This window comes from Simochromis diagramma, unplaced genomic scaffold, assembly GCF_900408965.1.
Source record: "Simochromis diagramma unplaced genomic scaffold, fSimDia1.1 OVJJ01000150.1, whole genome shotgun sequence".
Classification (NCBI taxonomy): domain Eukaryota; kingdom Metazoa; phylum Chordata; class Actinopteri; order Cichliformes; family Cichlidae; genus Simochromis; species Simochromis diagramma.
Window position 1 is genome coordinate 1,888,581 of NW_024387083.1, and position 13,712 is coordinate 1,902,292.

Sequence of the window (13,712 nt, forward strand, 5' to 3'; positions counted from 1 at the left end):
GGACCTAGAGACCAGTCAGTAACCATTTGGCAACCAGTCGTAAGGGAAAAATGAATATTCCGACGACCAGTTGCTGAGTGTTTGCAGGACCTTGATGGGAAATCCTTTGCTAAAGCCTCAGGAAAACAGATATAGAGAGCAGTCAGTGACCTCCTGACAACCACTGGTAACTAGGGAAAACTGTGTATCTCCAACCAGCTGTGATTGCTTTGATCGGTAGCAGACTGCTGTGGTCACCCACAGTTTGAACATACTAAGTTTTCTACAAGCACTTACTAGCTATTCTCCAAGCAGTAGTGAAACTGTGAAAAGTGTGACACAAAACGGAAACGGAAAATGTTTGCTGGCACAGTAAAAGATGCACCTTCCAGTACTGGCTGCACAATTGTTACTTAGAAGACAAATATTCTCCATTTCTGGTTTGTGTCACAGTTTCTCAAGTAACTGTGTTTCTCTCAGTTTCTCTCAGCAAGTATTTGCAGTCATGTTGACAACTTCTATCCAAACTGCTGGCAACCATGCCAATCTGATACTGACCAAGGCAATCATAAGGATGCTTTTGGTGGAGGACCCTCTTTGTGACCAATTTCATCTAGTGATAACTAGCAGCCTCAAGGACACATTCGCCAATCAGTTAAGAAATACATATTTTTACCTCAAAATATCATGTCCAGTATGGTAAGCAACTCGTGTGCATGATGTCACGTGAGAAATCTCTAATATTTTTAACATAATTTTATTAAAGCTGTTCCAAAAGGCAACAACAGCTATGGGTGACACTGAGTTTTACTAAAAAACCCTGCAGACAGACAGGCACACAGCCCTAACCCTAGCTAGCAGCTGAACACATAGCTGTAGTAGATGTTCACAGCACAGAACAACACTCTATGAGGAGGTCAATAAAGCTAAAGCTTAAGTTGTTTAAAACAACTTTTAAACAACCCAGAAATATTAAACAGTTATCATAAACGTTTACCTGGCTGCCACAAATGTTCTCATTAGCTTTTTAACTCTTAGCAAATACCCGGTACCACATTAGCCGCTAAGTTACGATTAACCTAGTGGCTAGTGGCTATGGCTAAAATGAAAAGCTAGCTAAGAGCTAGGCAACAAATATTATCAGGCCATCTGTAATGTTAACAGACAGCCTTAATTTAACAAGGTGGCTGTAATGTATGAGTTACCAATAATAATAATAATTTGCAGCTAACTGGCTATACAGATTTAAAAGAATTTCTAGCAGGCATTTCTATTTCTTCCACTAAAGTAAACCTATAAAAATGCTTATTTCATTACTGAAGTTGGACATTTTAACATGGGAGCTTAACATGGGCATCGTTCATTTAAAAAACATATACGCTTGACAGAAAATAAGGGAAAGCATAATTAACCTGCTCTTTTAAATTATGTGCATGGATTAATTTAAAAGTTGTTGACAACAGCTGTATCAGTTGTTACAGGCTACACCTTCATCAACGCATCGTGTAACTTGTCTCCCAGTAAAGCTGACCGTCAAACGCCAGTAGATAGCCAACATGTGAAATGGCCACAAGAAGAAAAAGAAAGCAGGCAGTTCACAGTTGCTGTATTTTGCCTGTTTTCTTATAGAAAGAAAAGACCAGATAAAGCAAAAATGAACTAATGATATTGCGCACTAAAACCAGCTTCACGTGCAATGACCACAAGGCCAATGCAAATAAAAATGTTGATAAAGAAACAAGCTACGCTAGAGGTTACCAGTTTGGGAAAGGCCTCACTGAGGACTGGCGGCTCCAAAGAAGAGTTTGACCTCTGCGTTTAAACTGATTTAAGCCGGTTGATTTCGCTCATATTTCGAACTCAGTATGATGATGATGAACAGGCGACTGGAAGTTAACTGGAGACAGCAGGCGAGAGTTATTTGATGGGGAAGAACTTCTATGTGTACCAACAGCTGAGCATGGAAGGTAGACAGAAGGAACCTGTGAATCCGTGGAGCTAAACCTTTATGGCAGCAGATGGGAATGGGCACTGATGCATCCACAGTAGACTTTAAAAATAGGAGAAGTTGGCTGGAAAAAAGTTCAGAGATACTAACTGAACCCTCTTCTGCCAACATGAAGAAAGCGGAAAGTAAGCATTTAAAGGCATACAACAGGAAGTGAAGCGTTTTGTGGTGTGGCTCCACTCCTGAACGTCAGATAATCTCCAGCAAACTCAAACTACAGGAAACGTCTTTGGCAATTTGGTCAAATTTGTCAATGCAACCATCATGAGGAGACATGGGAGATGTGTCAGTTGTGTTTGGCACATCTTTTATCTTACCCTTTATAGATGCAGCCCATAAAACCAAATAAAACCTGATGACACTAAAAATGAAACAAAACATTTTTAAACAGCAAAACCGAGATCAAACTAAGTGAATTCTTTAAAAACTGTTGTAACATCTGAGGGCTCTCAGCTCCACTGTGCTGGAGTTAAAAGACGAGCTGCTCAGGGCCTTTGCCTGCACTGTGCAGCCAGCTATCCAGCTTAGCGGATCTGATTACAGCCGCTTAGGTCTCCGTGTCCATCCAGCCACACACAGGCTACGGCTACAGCACTGTTCTCATTAGGCCATAATCCATCGGCAACACAATGCACGACAACCAAACCACATGGCACAGGCCGAGGGCTTGTGGGATTTTAACTGCAGATTTAATGCAATGTTACGTCACTGCACAGCTCTGAAGCAATCAAACTGAGCGTGTCTCACTTGTTGTTGAAAAAGGTCAACTATGTTATCTTGCTTGGTCTAGAAGAACAACAGATGCACTATTTTTATACACGTATACAGAAGTAGGCATGTACGATGGATGCATACTGCTGTATATTATTAACATCGCTGATGATGTGGCAGACCTGAACAGCATGAGCGCGCCAGCAGCGGCCATTCATGGCAGAAAAGAAAGCGGAGCAACCATGAACTGCAGGAAGGGAGAGTTTGCACTCTGACGTAGTCCTGCTCGACACAATACAACTTAATCCCTGGTGTTTTACAACAAAGAACCTCTGGAGTGAGGTATAAGACAAATCAGGCAGCAGGGTGAAATCACAACAGTGGACAGCAGTCAAAATTCACAAGTGATTCGCTGTGAGACAGTAGATGTTTTTACAGGAAATGAACGAGGAAACTGACAGAAAAGAGAAGGGCCACAGTAACGCAGGGAAAGAAAGCGGCGGTGTTGAGGCCTGCTCCGGCCACAGTGGCCTACCGAAGACTCTGGATCACCCTGCTCAGGGCTATCAATCAACTGATCCCGTGGCAGGTCTTCCAATGCACAGTCCTCACTGGCCATCTTTGGCCTCCCTCCGGCTTTGCTCTTGGGCCACCACACACACACACATACACACACCCAGCACTGACAGCAGCACCAATCAGACAACACAAAGTCCTACTCCTGCCTCCCCCAAATCCAGGATGTCCTTCCCGCCAGGAATCAAAAGCCAGGCTAAATCTGGAGCGAGTGAACAAGGTGGAGGAGAGGAAGAAAGAACGGCATAGACCGAGCCCCACCTCGCTGCTTCCTGTTCTGCTCTTTGCCAGATAGAGACTGAGGCGTCATGCACTCTGTACACACACACACATTTAAGTGGTTTTGTAACTGAGAGAGCTCACAGTCACTCTGCTTCCTGCTACCGAGTCCCCATAGCTGAGAGACAGGCTGTTGTGATAGAGTCTACTACCAAAGCAAGTTCTTGTGTATTTTTGGCATATTCGTGAATATGGAACTATGATACACACACATTTTTATGCATCCAGGTCAGAATTTCTGCATAGATAATAAGACACTGTCAGAAAAAGTGTTGGATTAAGAAAATAAACCTCTAAGTGAGTAGGGATGTGTCAAAGGACAAGCTGATGGATCTGCATTCCCTGGGATAAAGGCTGAAGCAAACAAACTCTTCTCACTTGAACACTAAGCCATGGATATCAAAAACCTGTGCACGGAGATGGACTTTGCCTGCAAGTCTATTTGAAGATGGCACAAAAATGCTGAGCAGCCACTTCCCATACACGAACAAGCAGTGATCGCACATCAGCAGCACTGACTGATCGCGGCTGTTCCTGAGGGCAATAGATGGTCTCACTGCTGCCTGACTTCTGTACTCTTCCTGCCAGCGAGAGACAAGCAGGTCATGGGTTTATCTGACTCAGATGCTCAGCAGCGCAGTGGCACTGACCTTCCAAGCCCTCACTGTGCGGCAGATAGCCCTCTCTGGCCACCGTGTATCCACCATTGCAACAACATGAGACACGAGAAGGGAACCAACAAGCACACACAGTGTGGCATTTAAAGAGGCACCAAAGCACATCCAGTTCTTCATATTCCCGCATTTTACAGCAAGGGGAATAGGAAGTGAAATAAGATGAAGTTATGCCAACCTATGCAAAGCACAGGCAGTTAGAAATGTTCTGATAACAGATATCCACACTGTGAAACATATCTGTGTGTGGGTAATAAAACATTTCCTTACCAGGCAGCTGTCACTCTCAGTGGCTGGTGTTTTGCGTGGACTGGTAGCTGCGGAGATAGCAGCCCCCATGCATCCATGCTGTCTCTCACCTCTACAGATATGGCTGAGATGTCATCATTAATTCGACAGCAATGAAAGTGAAAATTTCCAAACTGATCTCAAACTATCTTGAAGCCTGTCAACACAAAACTGTGTCTCATTGTGTCTGTGAAATCGCAGGGTGTGCAGCTGCTAAAAGTGTACTGACCACATTATCAGGAACTAAGATCATATCACTTCGCTCTTAAAGTTACAGTCAGTTCATCTGATTTGGATTCAAAATTAAAACATAAAATTACTGTCAGTCAACAGTGCCAACCCTCAGCCTCCAAGGAGATCCACATAATGTACCAGTTTGAAAATCCTTGGTGACTTCCTTCATTGGCTATTGCATTCACAGGATTTTCTTGACCTCTGACCTTAAGGTCAAAGTCACTGAGATTCAAACTTGTCTGAGATTTTTAACAGATACATATAATATGAATTTAAAAATCCTCGGTGGTGTCTTTCACAAGTTATCAAGTTAACAACATTTTCACAAAACTTGACCTCTGACCTCTGAAGACCTCTCGGAGATTATTATGACGACATATTGATGAAAATCTGTAAAGAACTTTCACTCTCTGTGCTGCTGTTCATTTCTAAGAGCTCTGAAACTTTAAACGGGATATATATTTAAACATTAATGTTACCATCCCATAGCCTAATAAAGGACATGTGGAAATTGTCTTACTTTGTTGGCAGATCAAAGTGAAATTTGTTTCAAGTTGCCCATATAAAATCCATTCCCCCAGCATGTTCAGCATCAGTTACCGTAGTGATTTCGCCAGATAAAAAGAGAGTGACAGAAAGCTCGGCATAACTTGCTAACCCATTCATCTTGCTTCGTACTACACCCCTCTGAAACCCAAGGTTTTTTTTTTCTATTGTAAAACACAATACAGCACTCCTTCAAAATCTTCTCCCCGTACACTATGTCCAGTCGGGCCGCTATTTTTAGATCGCTCTACAGAAGTCCGGCTCTGTCCCCTTGCACTTGTGCATCTGTGATGCAGACTGGATCTCCACTGTGTAAAAACAGGAAGCTTTCAACTCGATTTTTTTTTAAACTGTTGTTAACTTATCATTTTAACAACTGTTTATAGCAACTTTTTAAAAAAGGAAAAAACACCTCATGACAAATTTTAAGGCTTTTACTGCCTGAGCAGAAGTCTTGCTTCCCTGCCACCATGTACTCACTGTTTAGAGAGTGAAAGAAGGCTGTGAACAGCAGCAGCAACCAGACTGAGAAAAATAACAACTTTATCTTGGTATTCAGCATGACCCTTGATGAGTTTGAATCGATAAACTTGATGACACAAATATCTGTATGAAAGAATAACAGTTTAACTCAGTTTTTCCTTGTTTGGCACCTTGTCCTCCATCAACGATCAACACCTGCTTGTTATCCATAGCCTTTCTGAACAATGACAGTGTGTTCAGAGCAGGGTATTTTTCCGTGACCTGGACCCTGCCTTTCATCCAACTGTCTCTGCTGATCTTCTCATGACTGGCCTGGGGAGTCTTAGCACCCCTGGCAAATTGAAGGGCTGCCAGGGACTGGAGGCCTTAGACAGATGCTCAGACAAAAGTCTGACATCGAAAACATCATCCTGGCTTAATGAGATTAAAACACTGTATAAATTTTACATTCCATCTGTGAATTGATTAGATAAGAAAATACTCCACATAGACTTTGCCATGGCGATATAATAGGACGAGATTATGAATCTGAGAGAGGAATTCCATCCATAATTAAAATACTAGTGTTTAGTCCTCCTTGATTTTATTTTAAAGTTAAGTCACTGCTGGCTAGCCCTGGATCTTCTAGTCTTATGTTTTTCCCACCACATCATGGCAGATTTCAATCAATCAGCTGCTCATCCAGCAAGAACAAGGACCACCGGCTACAGTTGGAATTGTTTCTAGATGAAACAAGCCTATAAGAGTCAAAGTGTGGAACAAAACAACTCCCAACTGCTATCTTCATCTCTCTCTCTCTCCAACCCCTTCTGTCTTGGCCTGTCTGTATTTTCTTTGCTTTATACCTATTGTAATAATAATAGTGTTGCTCCCTCTTTCCTACCTCTCTTAAGCTTACCGTCCATCCATCGTGCACATATCTCTGGTAACAGAGGCTGCCCGGTGACGCCGGTGGGTGACAGAAAGCTATCCCTTTGATTAAGTTTTAATGGCCTGTCAACTCATCTTAACTCGCCTGGAGCTAAAAATAGAGATTAGGTCCATTTTGTTGGAAGTGCAGGCGGTCAGGGAATGCTTCATTCTGTGAGCACTCATTTTATTACTCACTCGCTCACAAACACCTGCAATTCACAGGCAACAATTGTAATGAGGAGGCTTGGGAATGGACTTTCTTACCTGAATCAAGTTATGAATAATTTAATAAATGAACCCTAAGCCGCGTTTTGCATGAGGAGGCGTTTTTGTCCCTGAAAGGGGGATTTGTTGGAAGTTGAGGAAAATTCATTTTCTTTCATAAAGGTTAAAAGTGAAATGCAAGGTCATGTTGTCAATTTTATTATGTGCAGATGCGGGCCATTTCTAAAGAACGTCTGTAGTGTGATAAACCTCACCTGAGCAGAAGTGGACTAAACAGAGAATTCCAATTAATCCCTGCACTTACAAACACACACACACAAACACACTTCTGCCCAGCAGATAAAACAAGGCAATGGATACCAACAGAAAACACTGAACAAGCTCGACCACAAAGATACATTAACTCTCATTTCCAAGACTCACATCCACAAACACACAGGCCTAATGTACTGTAACTGATTGGTAATGAATAAAACAGCACTGTAAAGGACCATGTCAGTTGGATGTTGAGGGTACTAAGAGGAGGAAGTGTTGCTCTGCATGATGTTGGCACAGCAGATCAGAGGGAAGTCTGCTTTTGGGCTTCAAAGTTAACTTGAGGACACTGTTACAGTCAGCGAGACTGAGCCGACTCCTATGTGAGCCTAGTTTTACTACCGAGCAGTAGAGTTAGGTATGATCTTTGATGTGACTGATGCCATTCTGTCCACCAAAAGCTACAGCAAACAGATCAATCGCTTATTTTAGCTTTTGTCTTGCATTTTGTTTTCTTGCATTGCACGGGGATAAAGTGGTAATAAATACGACAGAACCAGAAATAATGGGGAATCTCAAGCCCCCCCAACTTAGACACTTATCCTGCATTCATCTACATTACATTCCTGGCCATTTTAAGACATTAAAGTAACAGGGTGCAAAATAGTATCATTAATTGTCAATGCATTGCAGATTGCAGACAACTGAATTATGTTTTCTTACCCATCGCAATTTAACCCTTTAAGACCTACCATAGAACCAAGTCCGCCAGAGCTTATATTATATTTTTACATGCTGTAGTGCCATTTTTGGGAGCAAGTTACTATACATCAATACAACCATGATAGCCCAAATTTTAATAATATGTATGCATTAAGTGCATAGTAATTACATAAATTGCAAAAAAGTGCAATAAACTACAAAAAAATTGAAAATCGTTTTTGTTTTTTTAACATATATTTCTAGTTAGAGAAATTTAAGAGGCTTATCCCTTAAAACTGTAAATACAAAAAAGTTGCACAAAATAGTTTCCAACCACAGCAAATTTATTTTGAGTATCTTCATAGTTTTATTTTTGAAATACACCAATTTTTATATACTGCAGAAAAAAAACCCCAATCCTATAATGCAAATCTGGAAAGAAAACAGCATGTACATCAAAATAAACTATTTCCAGCAGTGCAATTTGACTTCTAAGCATCCCAGAAATGACACAGAAAGTCATAAAGTCAAACATAATTTAAAAAAAAGTATAGGCTTATAAGGCCTTGATGGTAAAAAAACTACATTTCTGCGAAAATGACGTCACTTCCGGTTTCGGGCAGGTTATGGCGGACACGTGATAGTTCACGCTGACCTCTATTCCAACATAGGAAGTGTTATGAACAGCTGATCGGATCGGCAAAGCGTGTTTCTGGAATATTATTTTTTTGTTGCTGCAAGTGCTTTTTATGCAATTTTTGCAAAGCTATATGTGGAAGGAAACCGTGACCTAGGACAAGCTGATGGCATAAGATGTAAGTACAACTCCTCCGGTTTCATATGCAAAAACAATAATTGCGCTTTAGTAATTAGTTTACGTGGTTACAGGGCTACCGGGATTTAAAAATAGTTACGCAAAACGGAGCGTGCCCGCTCCGACCAGTTTTAAAGGGTTAAGTACATAATCCTAGCTAAATTGGGCGCTGAGGAGTCCATACAAGTAGATGAGTCAGTGAAGCTCACTTCTGACCGATGAAAGTGATATTGAGATGAGTTGAGGATATCCTGAACATTTCTATTAACATTTCTATTAATGCTGTCTTTGCCTCTGTTAGCCTCTGTTAGATTCTGTTAGCTGTTGTTAGCCGCTGTTAGATTCTGTTAGCTGCTATTAGATTCTGTTAGCTGCTGTCAGTGAAACTTTCTTTGAAAATTGTTGGACATGGACATTTAGTGAATAAACCTGTCATATGATGTGAGAATGTAATCAAATTCTTTATCAGAGGGAAAGTTTGATTTTCAGGATACTCGAGCCATTGAGGGGCATAATGTTAGCTTAGAACCAGCTGTAGCTGTATTAACTAGCTTGTTATCAACTGTCTGGAGAATGGAAGGTTAGGTTTTTTCTTCATCACCATCAGTTTTAAACTCTGCAATTGTGTTTCTGCACCATTACACAAGACTAAACATGACTTTCAAATCGTGGTACGTCACCCTTAAAGATATTGCTGGTCAAGCAATTAAACATTTATACATTTTGAATCAAATTTTCTCCCCACTGTGAAGATATTACCGCCGCTATTCCCAATCCAGACAATTTTCTTTTTGCCCCCATATTTCTTTGATGAGTGATTACCCTTCTAATTTGACTTACACTTAGCAATATGAGCATTTTTGTTGGCATTTATGACTCAATACAACCCCAGTTTCAAAAAAGTTGGTCCACATGTAACCTATGTTTAAACAGTAAATAATATGATGATTCTCTAAAACTAATTGGCCTCTATTGTGTAGACGCTATATAAGCTCCTAGGTCATTTAGTAGGTGTCAATCTCTTCATCTTCTAGGAGGAAAATGAAAAAAAGTTCCTTTTACGTTTAACAGAGAGCATGCATAGTAATAGCTGGCTTTGCAGAGTATAACACATGGAGTTTTACCATGCAAGAAGGCTGCCAAGGAAATTGGGAAACATACAGTCATGCTCAATTTTAAATATCAAATATTCTTCATTTAATCTGTTTTTCGGAAATGCACAAACCTTATCGCAGTGAAATACTAAATCACTGCAGTTCCGTTTTAAGACCAGGAAAACATACACCAAACAAATCACAAAATTATTTCAGCCAAATTCCCAGCTGTTATAAAATCTGTATTGGGATTTAAACTCTTGCCCTCTATGAATGAGTTAACTGCTTACAGAATGTACCTTGGACTGTGTCTGTGTGCTGCCTGTTAATCCCTAAAATCCCTCATATTCCAGGGAAATTCTCTAGCCAAATCTCCTTTTTACAAAGTGTAACACTGCTGTACGTATATGTGCTGTACTGTACTGAATTCACGTTTATGAGGGGAGAAGATTTGCCACGTCTGAGCAGACAGGAGACAAAATGTGCTCCGGTTTAGGTCACAAAAAAAGCGTCTCGTGTCCGAGTGCACATCTGCCTTCACAGCCGGGGAGGAGCTGATCGACATGCACGGCATCGTTGTGAAAGAGTCTATCTTCTCAAGAGACTTCAGTAAACACTAATGTGTTTGTGTTCCTAGCTTTGTCCATTGTGAACTCTCCTGCAACAAACAGGCGCTCTGTTCAGGCTCCTCAGGAATAAAACAGCATAAAACCCCGAATGGGAAAAGCTCCACAGTTCTCATAATTAATATGGCTCTGTCTTGCATGTAACAGAAGCTTAAGGATAAGATAGAAATAAAAATGACACAGTTGAAGGATTGTGACTATTTCCAAAAATACCATTCTTTTAAGTCCATTTTACTCCAACCTTATATTAAATTTTGTGTGCAAGGCAACATCATCTTAAACATTGCTTCTATGTAGTATATTTATATGTCATTAACATGCATGAAATAATACTTCCAAAAACAGAAATTTATTGAACTTCTCAGATAAATAATAAATGACAAAAGGAGCAGGGCACATTTTTAAAAAAAATACACTATTTACCGCATTTATTTGCATCAATCTTATTTCAGCTCAGTGTGAGTCATTACTGCATACTGCTGTTATTTATGGTCATGCTAGACACGCACTGAGGGAACCTCCTCTCACAAAAACACACTCACTTAAGTTTGAGTGTTTCTGATGATGACATGCTATGTTACGGTAATAACACAATAACACCTTCCTAATAAGTGCTAAACTGAACAGCAGGAGCGTGAGAAAGAGAGGAAAGCATTGTCATTGTCACTGAAGCTTTTCTGCTGCATACTGCAGAAAATCTTTTGGTATAGCCGGCTTAAAAGACCTCCAAACTGCTGACCTTTTGTTAGTTCTCCTGCTAGCTGCTGCTATAATGTGGTGAGATGAAAACAGAATAACCGAGGGAATAGAACAGGTGGTTTCCACCCACTGTTTAACCAATTCGGTCTTTTAAATTTGTATCAGACTGATCGAAATCCCAGATTGGTGCATCCCTACTTGTGGGAAGTTATACATCAAGACCACCCCTTACAGAGTAGAGGGCCAGTGATGACAGATTTGGCGTTAACTAAGTAAGAAAGGACATGAATCAGAGGAGCTCGTATGTAAGCGGGTTGTAAAGTGGCTTGCAAAGCTGTATGCATGCTGAATCAGCTAAAGCAGCAACCCGTACATGAGATTTGAGGTCATATATGTGACATTCATTGCTCAAGAGTTGTCTACCACATTGACACGGTAACGCCACTGATTGCTAGGCAGAAATAAGCATTTCCAAACTGGCTTGCAGTGGTTCCTGACGGTTGATCTTGTTGCTAGCACATTTCCACATGTGCTTGTAGTTTTTCATGTTTGTCTGCTCTCTACCTATTAGCTGTGTGGCAGAAAAACGTAAGAAAGTGCAAAGCGAATAGAAAATGGAGATGTTGTAGCCAACGTGTTTAAAAGGCACAATTTTTCCTTTGAAGACAAACAGTCTCCATTTCTGGTTTGTGTTGCACTTTTCGCAGTTTTAAAACAGCTCGGACAGTATTTCAAGACCATCCCTTGCATTCAAACTACAACCGCAGCAAAATACGTTTTTGACTATCGGTTGGGGAATACTCATTTGTCTCACTTGGGTGGTGGTTGCCAGGTGGTTGCAGACCAGTCTCTAGGTCTGTATGACACACACCTAGAGAGTGGTCTGCAACCACCTGGCAACTACTAGTTGTAAAGCAACTTGTGGTTGCTGGCAACCAGTTGGGGAAAATGAAATGAAAATGATTGCTATAGCCCCAGCAACAGAGGCATAATTTTCCTAGTGCCTTCCCCAACTGTTTGCCAGCAACAACAAGTTGCTTTACAGCTAGTGGTTGCTAGGTAGTTGCAGACCAGTCTCTACGTCTGTATGATTTTGGCCTGCTTCACTTGAGCCTATGCTGCCACTATGATCGTCACATGTCCAACATGGCAGACAAGTTAGTGTCACGTGTTTAGTGGTCACGTGTCTGCAAAACCTTGATAATACACACAGAAGGGTATCGGCTGAGCCATCAGCTTACATGAGATGGTATTATGCAGCTTGCTGGCTGAGCTTGACCCCTGGTGTACACGAACAAACGCTTTGCTTTTGGAGATTTGTAGTTATTTGCTTTTAGGCTAGCCTATTCAGTATGTTTTTTAAAGAGCAGCCCCTGACTGGCTGAGAGGTAAAAAAGGTCAGTGGAAATAAATGCAACAGACATAACCCACTTTTCCCTGAATGCACCACTGAGACGCACCTGCATATAAAAAAGGCAGAAAACAAAGTTGTTGACCTACAACAGTCAGCCTGCATAAGGGTGTTACTCAGAGGAGAACCCATGAGGCACTTTGCAGTCAGAACTGCTTTAACTCCATGCCTTTCTCCATATTTAAAACTGATTTCAAGTTGGGTATGGGAACGTATGGTGCATTACACTCAAAAAGACTGAAAATATATGGAATATTAAGAGCTCTCAAAATAGGAGAAAACGCAGGGGAGGTCACAAAGGAGAAAAGGCATGTGATATCAGGTATTGTAGGAAGTGAGGTAATGTGCATAAAGACAGAAGCCTGAAGGGAGACGAAATAAAAAGCTGATTCGGTCTATAGATTAAAGTCACACAGGTAGATGGTACAGCCCCATTTAGCAGGAAGTAACTTCCTGCAGATTCGATTTTAAGAAATTCAACTTAGTGCTTCTTTGTGGATGCTCCATAACTGAAATCTCACAGGAATCCCGCAGCCTAAAACATGAATGAACTACAACTGCTGCAGGATTTGCCCCATTACTGTACTGTACTTCCTCCCCCCACCTCCCCCCCAACTTCCTGGTATAAATCCAAACTCAGATGTTGTGTAAATCATGCATGGATGTCCATGAGAGATTTCATCAGAAAATCATGTGTTTTAAATCTGAGGTTATTAAGATGTCATCCCGCAGCGTCTTCCGGCCTCTTGCTCCTGAATCTAACGGGTCAACAACAGGCTTTGTGACACATGCTTTACTCAATATGCTAACATGTCACCTACAGTGATTATCAGAGGACAAAGGGAGCGGAAAGAGACACACTGTGTAATGGAGTGGCTGAACCGGCATGATGGTAATGGACGAGGAAGATTAAAAATGATTATGGCAGAAGGACTGAGGGGGATAAGAGGTCCATTCTATAATGCAGACGATTATCCCTCTTTACTGATGCTGTTGATTATGACAGCGAAGTGCTTGGAGCGGGAGGAAAAAACAAACATGCAGAAATGTTTGCAGATTTGTATGATCTTGGTTGCACTATAATGGCTAATGAAAACAAGACCCCATTCATCAGGTCAAAGTAGTCTGCAGAGAGTAGTCTGCACATGATGTGGCACTTTGATTTTTCTGCTGCTCATCTGGGGTTATGCAACGGT

General features: G+C 41.2%; 1 protein-coding gene across 4 annotated transcripts in view; it reads right to left on the minus strand.

Annotated features, from left to right (window-relative positions):
• The window catches only part of pkn1b (protein kinase N1b), a 40,726-nt gene that overhangs the window by 18,412 nt on the left and 8,602 nt on the right, over positions 1-13,712 (minus strand). Inside the window, exon 1 of one of the 4 annotated variants that reach the window (XM_040045771.1) lies at positions 4,498-7,941. The exons of 2 other annotated variants lie outside the window; for them this stretch is intronic. In XM_040045771.1, coding sequence (XP_039901705.1) covers positions 4,498-4,566 — 69 coding nt within the window. In that variant the 5' untranslated portion in view covers positions 4,567-7,941. Of the gene's footprint in view, positions 1-3,233; positions 4,446-4,497; positions 7,942-13,712 lie in introns of those variants that run through there. One more of the 4 variants, XM_040045770.1, reaches the window with a different exon arrangement.